The sequence below is a fragment of the Puma concolor genome, chromosome C1 (assembly GCF_028749965.1).
Source record: "Puma concolor isolate L17-30 chromosome C1, mPumCon1.1.hap2, whole genome shotgun sequence".
NCBI classification, from domain to species: domain Eukaryota; kingdom Metazoa; phylum Chordata; class Mammalia; order Carnivora; family Felidae; genus Puma; species Puma concolor.
In genome coordinates, this window is record NC_141674.1 from 78,687,978 (window position 1) to 78,705,892 (window position 17,915).

The 17,915-nt window shown below is 35.3% G+C and overlaps 1 protein-coding gene across 11 annotated transcripts in view; it reads left to right on the forward strand.

The window, feature by feature from the left end:
• Nucleotides 1–17,915, forward strand: part of RPAP2 (RNA polymerase II associated protein 2) — a 98,747-nt gene that overhangs the window by 47,750 nt on the left and 33,082 nt on the right. For all 11 annotated transcript variants that reach the window (XR_015254878.1, XR_015254875.1, XR_015254876.1 and 8 more), the window contains exons 10-11: nt 2,169–2,249; nt 13,317–13,385. Coding sequence is in view for 7 of the 11 variants with exons in the window: in XM_086717539.1 (XP_086573665.1) it covers nt 2,169–2,249; nt 13,317–13,385 (150 nt within the window). In the remaining 4 variants the exon portion in view is untranslated. The remainder of the gene's footprint in view (nt 1–2,168; nt 2,250–13,316; nt 13,386–17,915) is intronic.

Below are 17,915 nucleotides of genomic sequence, written 5' to 3' on the forward strand. Positions count from 1 at the left end.
GTGCCTATTATGTTAAGCTTCTCATAGACAGTAAAGCTGTTTTTAGTTTTGCCTTTTATATGGTCCTATACTTAGACATTGTTTCTGTGTAATAGAAACAGGTTAGAAATAGAAATAGGTTAGAAAACAGTAAAAGTCACCATCTGTCTGATTCATAGGACAAGAAGATATCAATCCTTGACTGTAGTTATATAGATTTGAAACGTTAGTATGGATTATTGATACTGGTATGTAATCAGTAGATAAGGATTTATCGGAAAATAATTTTCTAGACATTTCAGCTAATGAAAGGACCCAGTTTTAAATTTAAGACCACATAGCTATGCCATTGAAGGAATTCTATTCCTCCTGGGTTTTGGCTGCAATAGATGACAAAAGGAGCCCTGCCAGAAGACCAAATTATTGATAATAGCTCAAGAACTAAATGTGAGAAGAGGTGGAATAACTTTAAAGAGAAAGAAACACAAAGAACACTAAAAACAAAATAATTCTTGACACAGAGGTTTTTTTTGGTTGTTTATGCAAGTAGTTGAGGTTTTCTTTGTTATAAAATGAAGATATTTTTAAAAATAATAAAAAAATAAAAATAAGACCTTTTGGTTTTTGATTAGAACAAACCAATTGTAAACAGACTTTTTTTTGTTTTTTGGATAACTGGAGAAAATGAAATATGTACTGGGTATTAGGTGATATTAAGGAAGTGTTAATTTGGTTAGGTATGATCATTTTATTATGATTTTGTAAGAAAATGCTGCTGTATTTTTTAAAAAAGAAAGAAAATGCTGTTGTATTTAGAGATAAATAAGGAAATATTTAGGGATCAAATTACATGTCAGGGATTTACTTTTTTTTTTAATTTTTTTTTAATGTTTATTTATTTTTGATAGAGGGAGGGAGGGAGGGAAGGAGGGAGGGAGGGAGGGAGGGAGGAAGGTAGGTACAGAGAGAGAGGGAGATACAGAATCCAAAGCAGGCTCAGGCTCCAGGGGTCAGCACAGAGACCAATGTGGGGCTGGAACTCACAGACTGCAAGATTATGACATGAGCCAAAATTGGTACCTCAACTGACTGAGCCACCCAGGTGCTTAGGAATTCACTTTAAAATGGTACTAGCCAGGAGAGGAAAGAAGGAAGAAAAAATGCAGTAAATATAACAAAATACTGGGAGGTTGAATTTGGAAATAGATAATAGAGTTGCTATTGCTGTTTCCTCTGTTTTGAAATATATCTGAAACTTGCATAATTAAAAAAGTCGTACATACTTATTGCAGCAGATTGAGGCAGTGCAAAATTGTATAAGAAGGAAGATAACCTATAATCCCTAGTAATGTTTTGATGTTTATCTTTGACGTATACATGATGTCTGGTGTGTGTATATTCATTCCCTTTGGTTCTCTCTGTTATAGTATAAACCTGGAAGGAATGAAACGTGTTTGAAATACACAGTATATCAGATACAGTATCATTATATATAAGTTTTTATAAAAATGGGGCAATACTCCATAGGCATTTTTCACTTAATATACCATATTTTTCCACATTATAAATATGTAGATTTATATTATTTTAAAGGTTTTATTATATTCCATTATATGGAATATTTGTATATCATAATTATATGTGTATATCATAATTTATGATCATCTGTTGATGGACATTTGTTTCCATTTTTCACTACTAAAAATATTTCTGCGTAAGCAACTTTTTTATGTTATCTGATTATTTCTTTAGGATAAATTTTTTCCTAGTAAAACTCTTGGGTCAAAGACTAGCCGCATTTAAAACGTTAACATATATTGTCAAGTTGCTCACTAAAAAAGTACTAATTTTTACTCCCACCATAAGAATTTAATAAGGAGAAATAGGCCACACTCCTAACTTAGTCTAATATTCAAAAGTAAAGGTAAGAAAAACCCGAGACCAGAATACAGATAGTAGCCAAAACAATGTTTCTCAGTGTCTCATACTGTAGCATAGCCTGTGACTTGGAGTGTGGGGTTATTATGAATTATATCCTTATGACTTCTCACCAGTCACATCCTAGCTTAACTGCCTCTACCTAAGTGCCATTCTTACGTATGGAAAATCCAGACTTAGGCAAACCTCAAAGAGTATGTGTGTATAATTAAATTATATTTTAAAATAAATGTATTTTTTTTTATTTTCAGAGTGCCTGGACTTTTGGGGCCTCTTCAGATCACATTAGGAGATATTTATGCACAGCTTAAAAATCTCGTTCGAACTTTCAGGTTGGTGTTAATATTACAGTTTTCCTTCTCAGTTATTTTGACTTCATGCAGCTGTCTTGCAGAATCCATAGGTAGACTGTGTTAACCACTGATATATCACAGCCGCTAACTCAGGAAATAAATGGGTAAGCCCTGGCATGCTGCCATGGCCAGCTGCTCCATCCTAGGAAATCCTGTGGGGGCTAGACTAATAAAAAGCATAGCTCCTGGCTGGGTTTGCCCACAGTGTTATTGAACAAACTTGGATAAACTCATCCTAAAAGGAGCCAATAACCGAAAAGGGTTTGGAAAAGAGAAAGGAAGAGATTTATTTTGGGTGCCAGCAGCCAGGGGAGGTGGCAGACTTAAGCCTTAACAACCAGCCTCTCCAACAACAAGGACACCTAGAAATTTATAAGGAGAGGTTTAGAGGGATACATGCAAGAAAGCAGGCAAGGAGCATATAATCATGGGTCAGGGTTGGTATGTGTTCAGCCCATGATCATGGGCAGGGAAGGAAGGGGTCATGTGGGGTGTGGTCTTCTAGCATTCCTCTGCTATCAGGCTTTTCTGGTTGGGCAGTTTGTATGCTCTGGGACTTTGCAAAACACCTTCATCAATGTCTCAAGAAAGTGCAATATGAAAAAAATACAGTAAATTTTAATTAAAGCATGATTTATGTTAAGCGGTCTTGTCTAGTTCTGGTTTTAACTGTTGGGGTCTGTAGATGAGCAAGAGGGCTTTCTAACAAAGGCATGAATAAAGTAAATGACTTACCTTCAGTGTCTTAGATCTAAGAATAGTGCTCTGTTTTCTTCTCCACTAAACATTACTTTTATCTTTTATTAAATTCAATACCTTATTTGTTCAGACTTTGAATATAGTTAGTTTTGGATAGTTTATTTATAGAATAGACTAAAATTAAGAAGGAAAATAAGGTCTCACACAAAGGTGGTTAGCCAGGAATATACTGGATCTTATTCAGTAAATATATATCTGATGACCAGCACTGTGGTAGGCACTATGGGCAATACAAAAGAAACATTATGCCCACCTCAAGGAAGAACTCCCCTGTTAGAGGATAACTTGAGCACTGTGAACAGTACAAAACCATGGGTAATTTAATATGGAACAGATTTGAAGTAATAAGAAGTAGGGAATATCCATTGTGAAGTAGAGTTGGGATTTTTCTAAAACTATCAAGGTAAAAACATTCCCAGGCTATACCTGTATTCTCTACCAAGAAGCATAAGGATAAACCTCTAAATATGCTATTGGTAGAGGTGCACCAAATACACATTTCAGCCAAATGCCAGTGACCAAATATGAAAAGTAGTATTTGCCGGTAGCTAAAACCAAATAGCACCAGTATAGACCAAACTTCTAGAGTAGAAGAATCATTTCATCCAATAAATAAATTATCACTATGGTTTATTGTTATCAGAAGTAGCAATATTTTGGAAGTTTAAAATTAAGGTACAGAAATAATTTCTTGGCATTGTTAGCTATTAGATTTCTCTTGTAGTCACTGTACCCTATACCAGTAATACCAAATATCCATTTACTTTCAACTAATGCATTTAAAAACAACACTGACCTTTTTGTGTGCCAGAAAGGGATTCAGAAAACTGTTTTTCAGTAAGGTGTGTACTAGAAGGATCTAAGATTCATAGTTTAGACAAATCTCAAAAAACTTTATCTTCCACCTCTAAAAAGGATCATTTGTACCACTTCATGTTTAAATACTTAGCTTTGTAGACTCAAGACTACAGGAGGGTTTTTTTCTTTCTTTTTTTTTTCTTTTTTAATATTTATCTATTTTGAGAGAGGGAGAGCAGGGTAGGGACAGAGAGAAAGAGGGAGAGAGAGAATCCCAAGTTAACTCCTCACTGTCAGCACAGAGCCTGATGTAAGGCTAGATCTCACAAACCATGAGATCATGACCTGAGCCGAACTCAAGAGGTGGACACTCAACTGACTGAGCTACCTAGGTGCCTGAAGAGTTGTTTTAAAACATTCTTGTGGAGTCTTTTCCTGTGAAGCCTGACTAAACAGAATGTGTTTGGGGTGCCTCAATTTATTCAACATTTCTGTCTTAACATTTTTATTATCTTAATTAGAGATTACAATGAGATTATTTCATATCTGTTTACATAATTTAGGTATTTTTCAACTCCAGATATTTTAAAGTGACATTTTTTTAATTCATCATCACAAGATGCCAAGAATTGCCCAATAGGAAATCTTCTTGAAAGATTTGTAACTTAAGTGGAAATAAAATTTAAATGTAGCTCTTAAAGCTATTAAAGACAACCAAGTCAGTTTTTAAAGATCTAATTGGCATTAAACAGTGATTAATGAATTAGGTAGCATTCCATCTAACAAAGAGAAAGATGATCCAAGGGAGTGTACAATTAGAAGACTTTTATAGGCAGAAATGGGGCAGGATAAGGAAGTTATTAGAAAAGAAAGGATTGTTTCAGGCAAGGTCACCTTCCCTTAGAGGAAAAGGCAAGGGGTCTTACCATGCATGTTACCTCATTAGTGTTGATCAGAAAATTCTAGACTGATTGGTTTAAAACTCTATTCCTGGGAGAGTCTGAAACTACAATTGGTGTTAAGTCTTGGTGGGGCTGAGCATAAGGAACTCCATTTGGGACCTTTTGTTCCTTTTTAACAATGGTTCTTTTCCTTTATATATACATAATACAGTTCTGCAAAGATTGAATTATGATGACAGGTAATCTCTATTATTCTGTCTTAACCTTATTTGAATTTATATAAACATTTTTTCCAGGGCACCTGGGTAGCTTAGTTGAGCGTTCAACTCTTGATTTCAGTTTAGGTCATGATCTCACAGTTCATGGGTTCAAGCCCCATGTCGGGCTCTGCACTGACAATGAGGAGTCTGCTTGGAATTCTCTGTCTCCCTCTCTCTGTGCCCCTTCCCTGCTAGCTCAGTCTCTCTCTCTCTCAAAAATAAACATTAAAAAAAATTTTTTTTAATTTTTTTTCCAAGATAACAGCATTCTCCAGAAAGTAATCTATTTAATGTATTTACTCTTTGAATTAACTGTTAATCTATTTAGCTAAATAATTAAAAATTTTTACTAATTGTTTTATACATAAACCTAATGGTTTTCACAGGCATCATTAATTACTGTGACATTTTATTTTTCTGACTGACAAAAACACATAAGGACTTTTTTACTTCATCTAGAATGTTTAGATTTGAAAGTGAATGTTCAGTTAATAACAGTAAATGTGAATGACATGATTGTTCTTATTACTGAGATTGTTAACACTTATTAGATATCATGGAAACTATGCAATCACAAGATCATTGATCACACACAAATGTAAGGATGCCAGAAGTGATGATCAGATTGGCCTCAGCCTTTGGAAGACTGACTAAATGTTTTGCCAAATACCAAGACCAAAGTCAAACTTCTCTGCATCGGTCTTAGCGATGAAGAGAGAGAGAGGTTTGTTTTCTATCACAGAACCATGCACCCAAAAGAAAAACAAAAGTTTTTCAGCTGTCTACACTAATGATAATGTTTGAATAGATGTATACAATGTGAAGTACAACTTTAGGATTTTTTCAGGATTTATCAGGAAGTAAATATTGTATTAACAAAAAGGATAGCTGAAGGAAGATGAAGACTCTCATTGATTTTTAAAGAAGTTGTTATGCAGTTTCTTGCAAACAGTGTTTATTTAATCACCATTCTAAGGAAACTAGAAAAGTCACTAAGACGTATCATAAGAGATATTAGAATGAGACTTTTGATCTTTAACTACAAATACTAATTTTGTGCTTAAGTTTTACTCTGCTCATTTAGAATACATTAACAATTTAATTTACTCTGACTATATTTTCTAGTGCTGTTTTTATATAAATCTAATTGGATATCTTCTTTTTTAAAAAAAGTATTCATAGGGGCGCCTGGGTGGCTCAGTCTATTGAGCGTCCAACTTCGGCTCAGGTCATGATCTCACAGTTTGTGAGTTCGAGCCCCGCGTCAGGCTCTGTGCTGACAGCTCAGGGCCTGGAGTCTGCTTTGGATTCTGTGTCTCGCTCTCTCTCTGCCCCTCCCCCGCGCATGCTGTGTGTCTCTCTGTCAAAAATAAACATTAAAAAAAAAATTAAAAAAAACTATTCATAGGTTCTCTGAACTTACTAGAAACCCATTGGAAATATTAGGCTACAAATGCAAGATTGCCCATTAATACTCTCATATGCCCTAGGGATTTAGGAATTTCAAATTGGAAACCACAGTCCAGGCCATTATTTTTGGCCTTCCGAAGCAGCCCCAGTAATAATGTTTGGTCCATGTCAGTACGTGTAGTCAGTATGGTACTCTATGTGCTAGGTACTTGGCATTTACATATTACTTAATTTCCAAAAATAGTGACATTATCCTCATTTTACAGGTAAGAGATGAGAGGTTAAATAATCTCAAATCACACAACTAGTATAGGCATACCTCCTTTTATTACCCTTTGCTTTATTGCTTCACAGATACTGCTTTTTACAAATGTAGGGTTTGAGGCAGCCTTCCATTGAGCCAATCTATCCATGCTTTTTTTCTAACAGCATTTGCTCACTTTATCTCTGTATCATACTTTGGTAATTCTCATATTTTAAACTTTTTAATTATTATATTTGTTATGGTACTCTGATCAGTGATTATAGCTCACTGAGAGCTCAGATGATGGTTAACATTTTTTAACAATAAAGTAGTTTTAATTAAGGTATGCATGTTGTTATATTAGGCATAATGCCACTGTGTATTTAATAGACTACAGTATAGTGCAAACATAGCTTTTATATGCACTGGGAAACCAGAAAATTCACTTGCCTTGCTTTTTTACAGTATTCACTTTGTTACAATGTTCTGAAACTGAACCTGCAATATCTTTGAGGTACACCTCTGGCTGAGTATCCTCTAAAATCAAGAGGATAGATCTTTATTGTTATCACCACCAAAAAAAAAGGGGGGGTGAAAATGGTAACTGTATGTGAGGGGATGATAGGTTGATTGTGGTGATCATTTCACGGTGTATGCATAGATCAAAACAAGTTGTACAGCTTAAATATATACAGTTACTATGTCGATTATTCCTCAGTAAAGCTGAAAAAAAGTTTTTTTAATATGCTATTGTGTCCCTCAGTAGTCATTAGTATCAAAGATATATAAAAAATAAGTCATTTCATTAATAATTTCTCTAAGATCCCAAGTAAGAACTGTATTTGAGAGGGTTCTGTTACCTATGAAACTAAGTCTTCTTTGTCATCTAAGCTAGCTGAGATGCAGTGTTCATCAGTCCTATAAGAGGTAGCTAAGAGACTGCACATAGGGGACTTTCAAATGTCGTTTTCTACTTACAATTTATAAACTATTTTATCACCTTTTTCTGTTATTCCTATTGTGTAAGCCTAAGTCCTTTCCAGTTACTTTCTGCATTATTTACATTAAATTAAAATAAAACCTATGTGAAACAATATGATATCTGAGATTTGCTTCAGAAGTATTTACACTAGGGTGATGTTGAATATGGGGTTGTGTAGATGAAACATGATCGTCCAGGAGTTGATCATTGTCAAAGTTGTGATGAGTATATGGAAGTTTTATATATGTGTGAAATTTAATAAAATGGTAAAATAAGCCAAAAAATTATGCATTGTTTTAGTGTTAGGGGATGTTTTAAAAACCTTGATGTTAATTAAGCTAAAAATTAATTAGCTTAATTAAAAATATTTACTCTTTAGTACCTACAGGTCAGTATTTATAGCTTTAATAAAAATTGCTTAAATTGGCTTTGCTGCTTTTTAGGAAATGTCAATTACTTAGAGTACAGAATTACCTCTAGTAAGATCACTCATGGGGTCTTCAGATTCTGGTAGGACAACTTCAGCAGGTATGTGACTATTTGTAGGCTCAGGCTTCTATGTGAAGTCTCCAAAAAAAATTGCCATATTGACGACAATGATTAATGTTGAGAGATCTTTTCAGTCAATACTGGCAATTGAAAAGAGTTGGCAGAAATAACTATACCCTTCTCTTTGAAATGATAATCAATAATAGGAACTTGTAAAACAGTGATTCTCAAGCTAATTGTGCATCAGAATTACCTGGGGAGCTTTTAACAGCTATACATGCCTGGCTCCACCCCTAGGGATTGAGTTTCATTTGGTCAGGTTGGGCCCAGACATCAGTATTCTTTAAAAGTCCCCCAGACGATTTTAATGTACAGCCAGAGCTGAGAGCCTGTTAGAACTTACACATAAAATAGCTTTTTCAGCTCTTTGAAAAATCTTCCCCTATGAATAGAGCTGTCCTTTCTGTTGAATTGCATCACAGTCATTTATCTGGAATGCTACTTTGATTTACCTACCATAGTGGTTTCATCAGAAGTTGCTTGGTAAAGATGCACTGTCATCAGTGTTGGGTCAAGAAACTTTTTCTAAATCAGATTTGAATTAAAATTATATTTTGATACAAAAAGACCTTGTCATATTTTCCCCAGTGCCTGAAACAGTGGTATAGAGCAGGCTCTCAATACACTTTTTGCTGGAAGAGTAAATGAATTCATGGAATGTTACATTTGCCTTAACTTAGGGAGATTTGAATACAGTAGAAAAGCAATTTCTATTTAACTGTTTTTGCCATGTTTCGATTTACATGCTTATCCTTTGACCTTTTTTGGTCATATGCTAGCTTCTGTTTTAGTTGCTACGGACAAAGCAGTGAACAAAACAGACAAAAATTCCTTCTCTCATGGAACTATTCTAATAGATATGTAAAAATTTTAAAACAATATGTGTATTATTATATGGTAATATGCTCTTTCCCCTTTCTCAGTTCATTCTCTTCCTTTTCTCCCCAGAAGCGGAAGAGGGGATGATACCGAGGAGGGAGATAGTTGTGATTTTAGATAGGCTGGTCAGGGAAGACCTCATGGAGAAGATGTCATTTGTAGAAAGATCTAAAAGTTGGTGAGAGAACAAGCCATGTTCCTATCTCTGAAAATATATTAGGTGCAGCAGGCCTGGCTTATTCACAAAATATTAAGGATGTTAGTGAGACTGGAGAAATGAGCAGAAGCAAGAGTAAAAAGAGATATGGTCAGAGAAGTACAGGGCGGGGAGTGGGTGTGCTATAGATTATATAGGCCTCGTAGTTATGGTCATTCTTTCACTTTTCCTCCAAGTGAGATGGAGAGCAGTTGGTTGATTCTGGACAGAAGAATAACATGATATGACATACATTTTTAACAGCATCATTCTGGCTGCTGATTTGAGAATTGCAATAACAATAGATGGGCAGAGGCAGAAAGTCTGTTTAGGATGCTGTCTTGGTAATCTAGGCAAGAAATGATGTGGACCAAGATGAAAGGAGTGGAGATAATAAAAAGTAATCAAATTCTTTTTTGAAGATAGTATCATTGGGATTTGGACATGGGACATGATGTCCCATGGTTGGACATGGGACATCAAGAGAGCCAAGGTTAACCACAGGATTTGTGGCCTGAGCAACTGGATTCTGGAAGGATTCCATAGCCATCCTATAGAGGTGGATCTGTCTGCAAGAAGACTTGGTTTTGGGGGAAGAAGAGGAGCTCAATTTTATCTATGCTAAGTTTTGAGATGCCTATTAGATAATCAAGTGGAAATGTCAAGGAGATCATTACATACAGAAGTCTGGAATTCAAGGAAAAGATCCAGGCTAGAGATCATAAATTTGAGAATTGTCAGCACGTAGTTATCTAATATTTAAAGCTATGAAACTGGATAACATCACTAAGGGAATGACTATATAGAGAGAGAGATGAGAGACCCAAGGGCAGACGCCGTGGAGTAATCCAAAATCAGAACTTCTGAAAGAGTGCAGAGTTCCTCCTCTGTAAATTGCCTGCTTATATATTTTGACTGTTTGTTTATTGGCTGGGGATTTTTTTTAAGACTATTTTTTTAAGAGCAGTTTTAAGTTCATAGCAAAATTGAGAAAAGGGTACAGAGATTCCCTATAACACCCCTTGCCTCCACACATGTATAGCCTCCCACATTAGCAACACCCCCAACCAGAGTTACGTACTTGCTTCAGTTGATGAGCTTACATTGACAACATCATTATCACCCAGAGTCCATAGTTTACATTAGAGTTCACTCTTGGTGTCAAATAATCTATGGGTTTGGATAAGTGTATAATGACATGTATCCACCATTTACTAACTTAGGGTATTTTCACTGCCCTAAAATTCCTCTGTGCTTCACCTATTTGTCACTCCCCCCATGCAACCCACCCTATTCCACACACCCCTGGCAACCAGTGATCTTTCTACTGTCTCCATAGTTTTACCTTTTCCAGAATGTCATGTAGTTGGTATGTAGCTTTTTCAGACTGGCTTCTTTTCACTTTAGTAATATGCATATAAAGTACCAACACATCTTTTGGGAGTTTGATAGCACATATCTTTTTAGGGCTGAATAATACTACTAGATGTACCACAACTTATTTTTCCATTTGCCTACTGAAAGACGTTTTGGTTGCTTCCAAGTTTTGGAAGTTGTAAATAGAGCTGCTATACACATCTGTGTGCAGGTTTTTAAAGTCATAAGTTGTTGACTCCTTTGGGTAAATACCAAGGAACATGATTAGTTTTGTAAGAAAGCACCAAGCTCATCCAAAGTTCCTGTACCATTTTGCATTCCCATCAGCAATGAATGAGAGTTCCTATTGCTCCACGTCCTTATAACAAAGCCGTACATTTGACTAATTATATCATGATGTCAATGTAGATTTATCAGTGTAGCAAATGTATGACCTTGGTGAAGTGACTTTGATTCAGCATTTGGTTTTGTCAGTGTTCAGGATTTGGGCCACTGTAATTAGTGTATAGTATCTTGTTTTAAAATTTTTTTTTTCAACGTTTTTATTTATTTTTGGGACAGAGAGAGACAGAGCATGAACGGGGGAGGGGCAGAGAGAGAGGGAGACACAGAATCGGAAACAGGCTCCAGGCTCCGAGCCATCAGCCCAGAGCCCGACGCGGGGCTCGAACTCACGGACCGCGAGATCGTGACCTGGCTGAAGTCGGACGCTTAACCGACTGTGCCAACCAGGCGCCCCTAGTATCTTGTTTTAAATTGCATTCCCCTTGAGATGTGATGTGTCTTTTTATGTGCTTATCTGTCATTTGTTTATCTTTGATAAGTCTGTTAAGGTATTTGGACTATTTTGTAATTGGGCTATTTATTTTCCTACTGTTAAATTTTAAGAGTTCTTTGTATATTTTGGGTAACCATCCTTTATCAGATGTTACTGGCTGTTTTTTTTTTTTTTTTCCTTACTGATTTATATCACTTTTTTATTTGGAGTAATTTTTCCAAATGCTTTATGAGAAACTAAATTACTACAGTGTATATTGTTGTCATCAATTGCTGAGTGATAGAGTTAGAAACTGATTTTAAAAACTTTTTTTTGATAAAGATCTAGTCTTCGGGTGTGGAGTTTGGTGAGCTCTTTATAGATTTTGGATACTAGCCCTTTGTCCGATACGTCATTTGCAAATATCTTTTCCCATTCCGTTGGTTGCCTTTTAGTTTTGTTGGTTGTTTCCTTTGCTGTGCAGAAGCTTTTTATCTTCATAAGGTCCCAGTAGTTCATTTTTGCTTTTAATTCCCTTGCCTTTGGGGATGTGTCAAGTAAGAAATTGCTAACCCAGTGAAGAAATGGGCAGAAAACATGAATAGACACTTCTCTAAAGAAGACATCCGGATGGCCAACAGGCACATGAAAAGATGCTCAGTGTCGCTCCTCATCAGGGAAATACAAATCAAAACCACACTCAGATATCACCTCACGCCAGTCAGAGTGGCCAAAATGAACAAATCAGGAGACTATAGATGCTGGCGAGGATGTGGAGAAACGGGAACCCTCTTGCACTGTTGGTGGGAATGCAAATTGGTGCAGCCACTCTGGAAAATTCCTCAGAAAATTAAAAATAGACCTACCCTATGACCCAGCAATAGCACTGCTAGGAATTTACCCAAGGGATACAGGAGTACTGATGCATAGGGGCACTTGTACCCCAATGTTTATAGCAGCACTCTCAACAATAGCCAAATTATGGAAAGAGCCAAAATGTCCATCAACGGATGAATGGATAAAGAAATTGTGGTTTATATACACAATGGAGTACTACGTGGCAATGAGAAAGAATGAAATATGGCCCTTTGTAGCAACATGGATGGAACTGGAGAGTGTGATGCTAAGTGAAATAAGCCATACAGAGAAAGACAGATACTATATGGTTTCACTCTTATGTGGATCCTGAGAAACTTAACAGAAACCCATGGGGGAGGGGAATGAAAAAAAAAAAAAAAAGAGGTTAGAGTGAAGAGAGCCAAGCATAAGAGACTCTTAAAAACTGAGAACAAACTGAGGGTTGATGGGGGGTGGGAGGGAGGGGAGGGTGGGTGGTGGGTATTGAGGAGGGCACCTTTTGGGATGAGCACTGGGTGTTGTATGGAAACCAATTTGACAATAAGCTTCATATATTGAAAAAAAAATATCTAGTCTTATAATTTATTGTCAACTCTTATTTCTATAAATTATGGATTATAACATTTCTTCATTGCCTCCTGCCAGCCTACCACAAGGTAGAAAGATACTAAAGATAAATTAAAATCAGAAATTGCTTATTACCTTGTTAGCTTATTTAATGAAATGTTGGTTAGGGGAAAATACAGAAGAAGATATGTTTATAGGGAAGTGTGTGTATATTTTAATAAATTATGCAATTTAGTTTCCCATGTTGTTCCTATACTCCCATCTTGTCTAACAGTACTATTGTTATAAATATATAAAAGTAAGACTGGAGCACTTTCTTTTGAGATGGTCATTATCCAATACTGAAGATTAAGCCACAATATGCTATTGACTCTATCAAACATAAAAAGAATAGAAAATAGTGCTCTTTGGAAATATGATGTTATAAATCTGATTCTATCTAAAAATAGAAGGTTCTTATATTTAAATGTAACAATCCTTTGGTAAACTTTATCTTCCTGTCTTACAGGTTAACAAATAGAAATATTATACACAAACCTGCAGAGTGGACCTTAATTGCTGTGGTGTTGTTGTCATTGTAAGTACTATTTCAGATTTTAACTCTAAATAGTAAATAGAATTTTGATTGGGGAAAAACAAAGTTGTTCATTGATTTTATAAGCATCATGAGAAAAGATACCTCTATTTTGTGCCTTATTTTCCTGTCCTATATGATAAAATAACTAGTGTAAAGTGATATGCCAGTATTTTCACAAGATTTAATTATTCTCTTTATATTTTTTACCATATTTTCTTCCAAAGGCCTTTATCTTTGCAAATATGATTTGTTATATTTTGAAAGAGGACAACTCCATGTGGAATATATATGGAATAGCCCTTTAATTTCATTTTTAACAATGCATTTTTATTAGCATTGAATGGGCCTCGTTTTATAACTGTAATTTTACCAACACATCTAATGTTGTTTCATTTGTCTCAGCATTAATCGCTTTGGGAAAGTTTTATTTTCCAAACTAATGTACATCTTTAAAATCAAACAGATTAAAGGAACTAAAGTAGATAGTACAGAAGCATATATAAAACATTTAATACTCATTCACCTTTTAAGAAATCACTGGTGGTTTCTAAAGCTGTCTCTCGGTAGGGTTAAAACCTTCTAGTAAGTGTAGTGTTTTTCAGCTTGAATTGCAAGTCTTCTTTTGAGGACCATTCATTACTGCATTACTGTTGCTACTTGGAGCTTGTTAAGTCATTGAAGCCCATAGGACAGTGAATACTTTACTGGACACTCATAGGTCAAGAAGTGTTATGAGCCAACCTCATAGCATCTCCAGCCCTGCTCTCTCTTTCTTGATATTTCTTCAGTCTGACATGTTACTCTGGCTTCACTGTCCCAAGGAAGGCTGTGCTGGGAGGCATTAGAGTAGGCTTCAGTGAGCCAACATCTGTGTCACCCAACCAAATACAACTCACAGGATTCATTAAATCAGAACACAGAAAATAACTTTACTTGAATGCCTTGATAATAAATTTTTTATCAGCCGTAAGAACAAATCTTTTGTCATTTCTACTATTCAGGGTCCCAGTTGAATTGGTTATTTGTGAAACAGATCTTATTAATATTTTAGAAAGTTCTTTCCATTTTATGAAATTTGTAAATATTTTGGTCACTGGCAAAAAAAAAAAATATCAGTAACTCTGCTCACCCACCATATCCTATGCCTGCCAATAAACCCTCATAGATAACTGTTTAACTGTACTTCTGCAATTCATTATACTAAAGAGGAAGTAACTTTTTTGGTTGACAAGTCACAGGCCTGGGCCAAGCAGTAATCTCAGAATCTTGCTTTCTAAGCCAGTAACTGGAAGTATTATCTTAATGAGCAGCTGCTTACTGAAGACACACGTTATTAGGTCCTACTTTTTTTTTTTTTTTTTTGTATCAAACTCTTGACACATATTGTCCAAAATGTATAGCAATGAACAAAAAAAGTATATAAAATGAAATAATAAAGACTGCTGTTAAAATTTCAAATTATTCCCTACAAAAATAAACCTCTAGTGTTTGATTTCAATGTGGCACAAAATATTGAAAGCTTTGCTAGTTGTTTTATGCACTGACTTCCCTAACTTTGGATCTAGTATAGGGAACCTCTTATTTCAAGGGTCAATGACCCATAAAAATAGTAACTTAATTGAATTCAAGAAACAGACTGCACATCGTAGTTGCATTATATGTTGCACGTTACACAATCAGTCTTGGGATAGCAGTAAACCCTGTTTCCTTTTCTCATTCACCTTAAATTCTTACCTTTCATTATGTGTTAACCACTATCTAGATCTACCTGTCTTTCTCCTAATTCTTTGTCCTTTTGATACCTGGACCTGTAAAATCCTGCCCAGTTAGGGCTCTTTCAGCTTCTTTTAAAATCCTTGGTCACTGTAGACGCCAAGTCAGCTGCTTCTTTCTTGGGTTTTGCCCTTCAAATATTATTTTCTCATAATTCTAACTTTTGCCATTGCCCCTTCTTGCAGGCTATTTCTGATCCCTTCCATTTTGCTTTTGCACCTTCTTTATCTTCACTAGCTGAGTCTCCTTATTTTTTGCTCATCAGCTCTAAGACTTTTGTCTCCTGTCCCAGTATTATTTTATTTATTTCCTCTTTTCTAAGGAAGTCCCCTTTAGCTATTCATATTTCTTCCCCCAGGAGAATCTCTGGCTCAATTTATAGCCCCTTTCGTTCTTAGCCTATTAAAATACTACTCCCATTTACTTCTATAAAGTATAATTATACTTTAGATTTGTACCTCTCTTTCTGCCCACTTAACAGTTCACAATTTTGGGAAAGGCATTTTGTCATTGGGGGAAGAAAAAGCAGGCTTGAGGACCAGCATTGGATAAAGAACCTTAAACACAGTGAAAAATTTGGAGACTTTAGTACCCAAAGAGACATGCACATAAACAGGTAAAGGAAGTAACATACTCACACATCTGTGGACCAGTAACCCCACCACTCAGCCTTTTAATTTATTGTTGCTAAAACTGATAATAGCATACATGGGATTATCTTTTTTTTTTTTTAATTATTCTATGACTTAGAAAACCTTTGCATCTATTCTCAAATTTCCAATGAAACTTGTTTAGCCGTTGCTTGCAGATATTTCTGGAATTCATGTTAAAAGTGAACTCCTTACAAATCCTTATAGCTAGGAAAAAGATTCTGAATGGCAGTTGTAGTCACTGAAGATGAATGTAATAAGATAGTATGTTAATTATTATAACAATAGTTCTATTCTTTGTATACTAACATTGCAAGGTTTTGTTACTAATAGCACTTGTTTAATGAATGAAAGCTGTTTCAAAATTTTTCTTGAAAACCACTTTAAAAAGTATACATTTTATTAGTATGTTGCTGTGCTGGCTCCAGTCTAACTCTTGCAGAGGGGGAAAAATCAATATTTTAGGCAAAACATGATAGTCCAGAAGAAAGAAAGAAGGCTGGTTCTTCAATTTTTACATCTGTATGCTTAAAAGTAAATGAGGTGTTTTTGTGTCAAATCATATTTTCCTGGTAACTTCCCTTGCACTTTCACAGGTGTATTAACATTTTAAAAATTTGAGGGGCACCTGGGTGACTCAGTTGGCTAAGCGTCCAACTCTTGATTTCAGCTCAAGTCAATGTTTAGTGAGTTCGAGCCACACATCGGGCTCTTGCTGACACCTTGGTGCCTGCTTGGGATTCTCTCATAACAAATAAACTTAAAAAAAATTGGAACCACAACATGCAATTTGTCAGTGTATACTGATGGGAATTTTATACCAATATAATCTCAGGAAGAAATTGATCAAATTGAGATGTACACTTCATCTTTGCACACTTAGTGAAATACACCTATCTATAAAAATAAATCATGACCTATTGCCATTTCATTTAGATTTTTCACAAATTCCATACGACTTGAATAGCCACTGTGACTGCAACATTTATGGATATATATATTTTGTACTCAGACCTTAAGTAGTTACCAAGAGCACACAGAAAGACTTTTTAAATCAGAGCTTAAACAGTATACACTTACTTAACAGTGAAGAAATTAATTTCCCTTTAGTCCTTTCTTATTTCTTTAATAAATGTTATAATTAACAAAGATTCTCAAGAACTCCTTACATAAAACATCTGTAATACTGAAAATTGACCCAGTTCTTTTTTTGTTGTTGTTTGTTTTTAATAACTCATTAGAAATATGGTAAAGTAACCTGGTAATTGGTGTTATGCTTAAGCACTTACAGTAATTTTTTATCTTAGCTGAACTTTATCAGACTTTACTCATATACTGTATATTGAAACAATACAAAGTTGAATCTGCTTTTGCCACAAAAATAATGCTCTAATATTAGACTTTTTCCACAGTCTCAGTGCATGATTTTTCATAAAGATGTGTATAAATAGATAGATAGTCTGCTATAAATATTTTAGTGCCTATATACAGAGTAAAGCTAATGAATTTATATAATTTTGATGTGTTTGCCAAATTAGCAAGCATAAAAATTAATGACATTAAAGTGCATTTTGTGATGCCTCCTCATAATGATATCATATTTGTTTTTATATTCCTCATAATTCTCATCCTACTCTTAATACAGGAAAAAAACAGAAACTGTAGGATCGCTTTGCATCATGGTCTCAGTACTCAGGATATTCTCCTTGAGAATATTTTGACTGGTATTTTGTGAGAAGATTTTATAGCCATAGGACACCCCCATCAGCTTGATCCCTTCTCTCCTTTTTCTCTTCGTCTTCCCAAGTCATCTTTGACTTCTCATTATACTTCAGCCTGTAACACAAGAGGGGACTGTGCAAATGTTGACTTAAAGCTGACAAATAGAGAGAAAGGTCCAGACTAGCAGCCAAAGAGAAGCCAGATAGAAGTCTATGGAGAAGCAAATTAACTGGCCTGACTTACTTTATGTACAGCCCACATGTGAGAAATGAGAATCAGTTTCCTCAGTGTCCTTTTGTACTTAAAATACTACTTTTCCACCCAAGTTAACCTTTGTAAGTAGCCACTACTTTGTATTATGATAATCTGAGGTTAATTGTAGCAT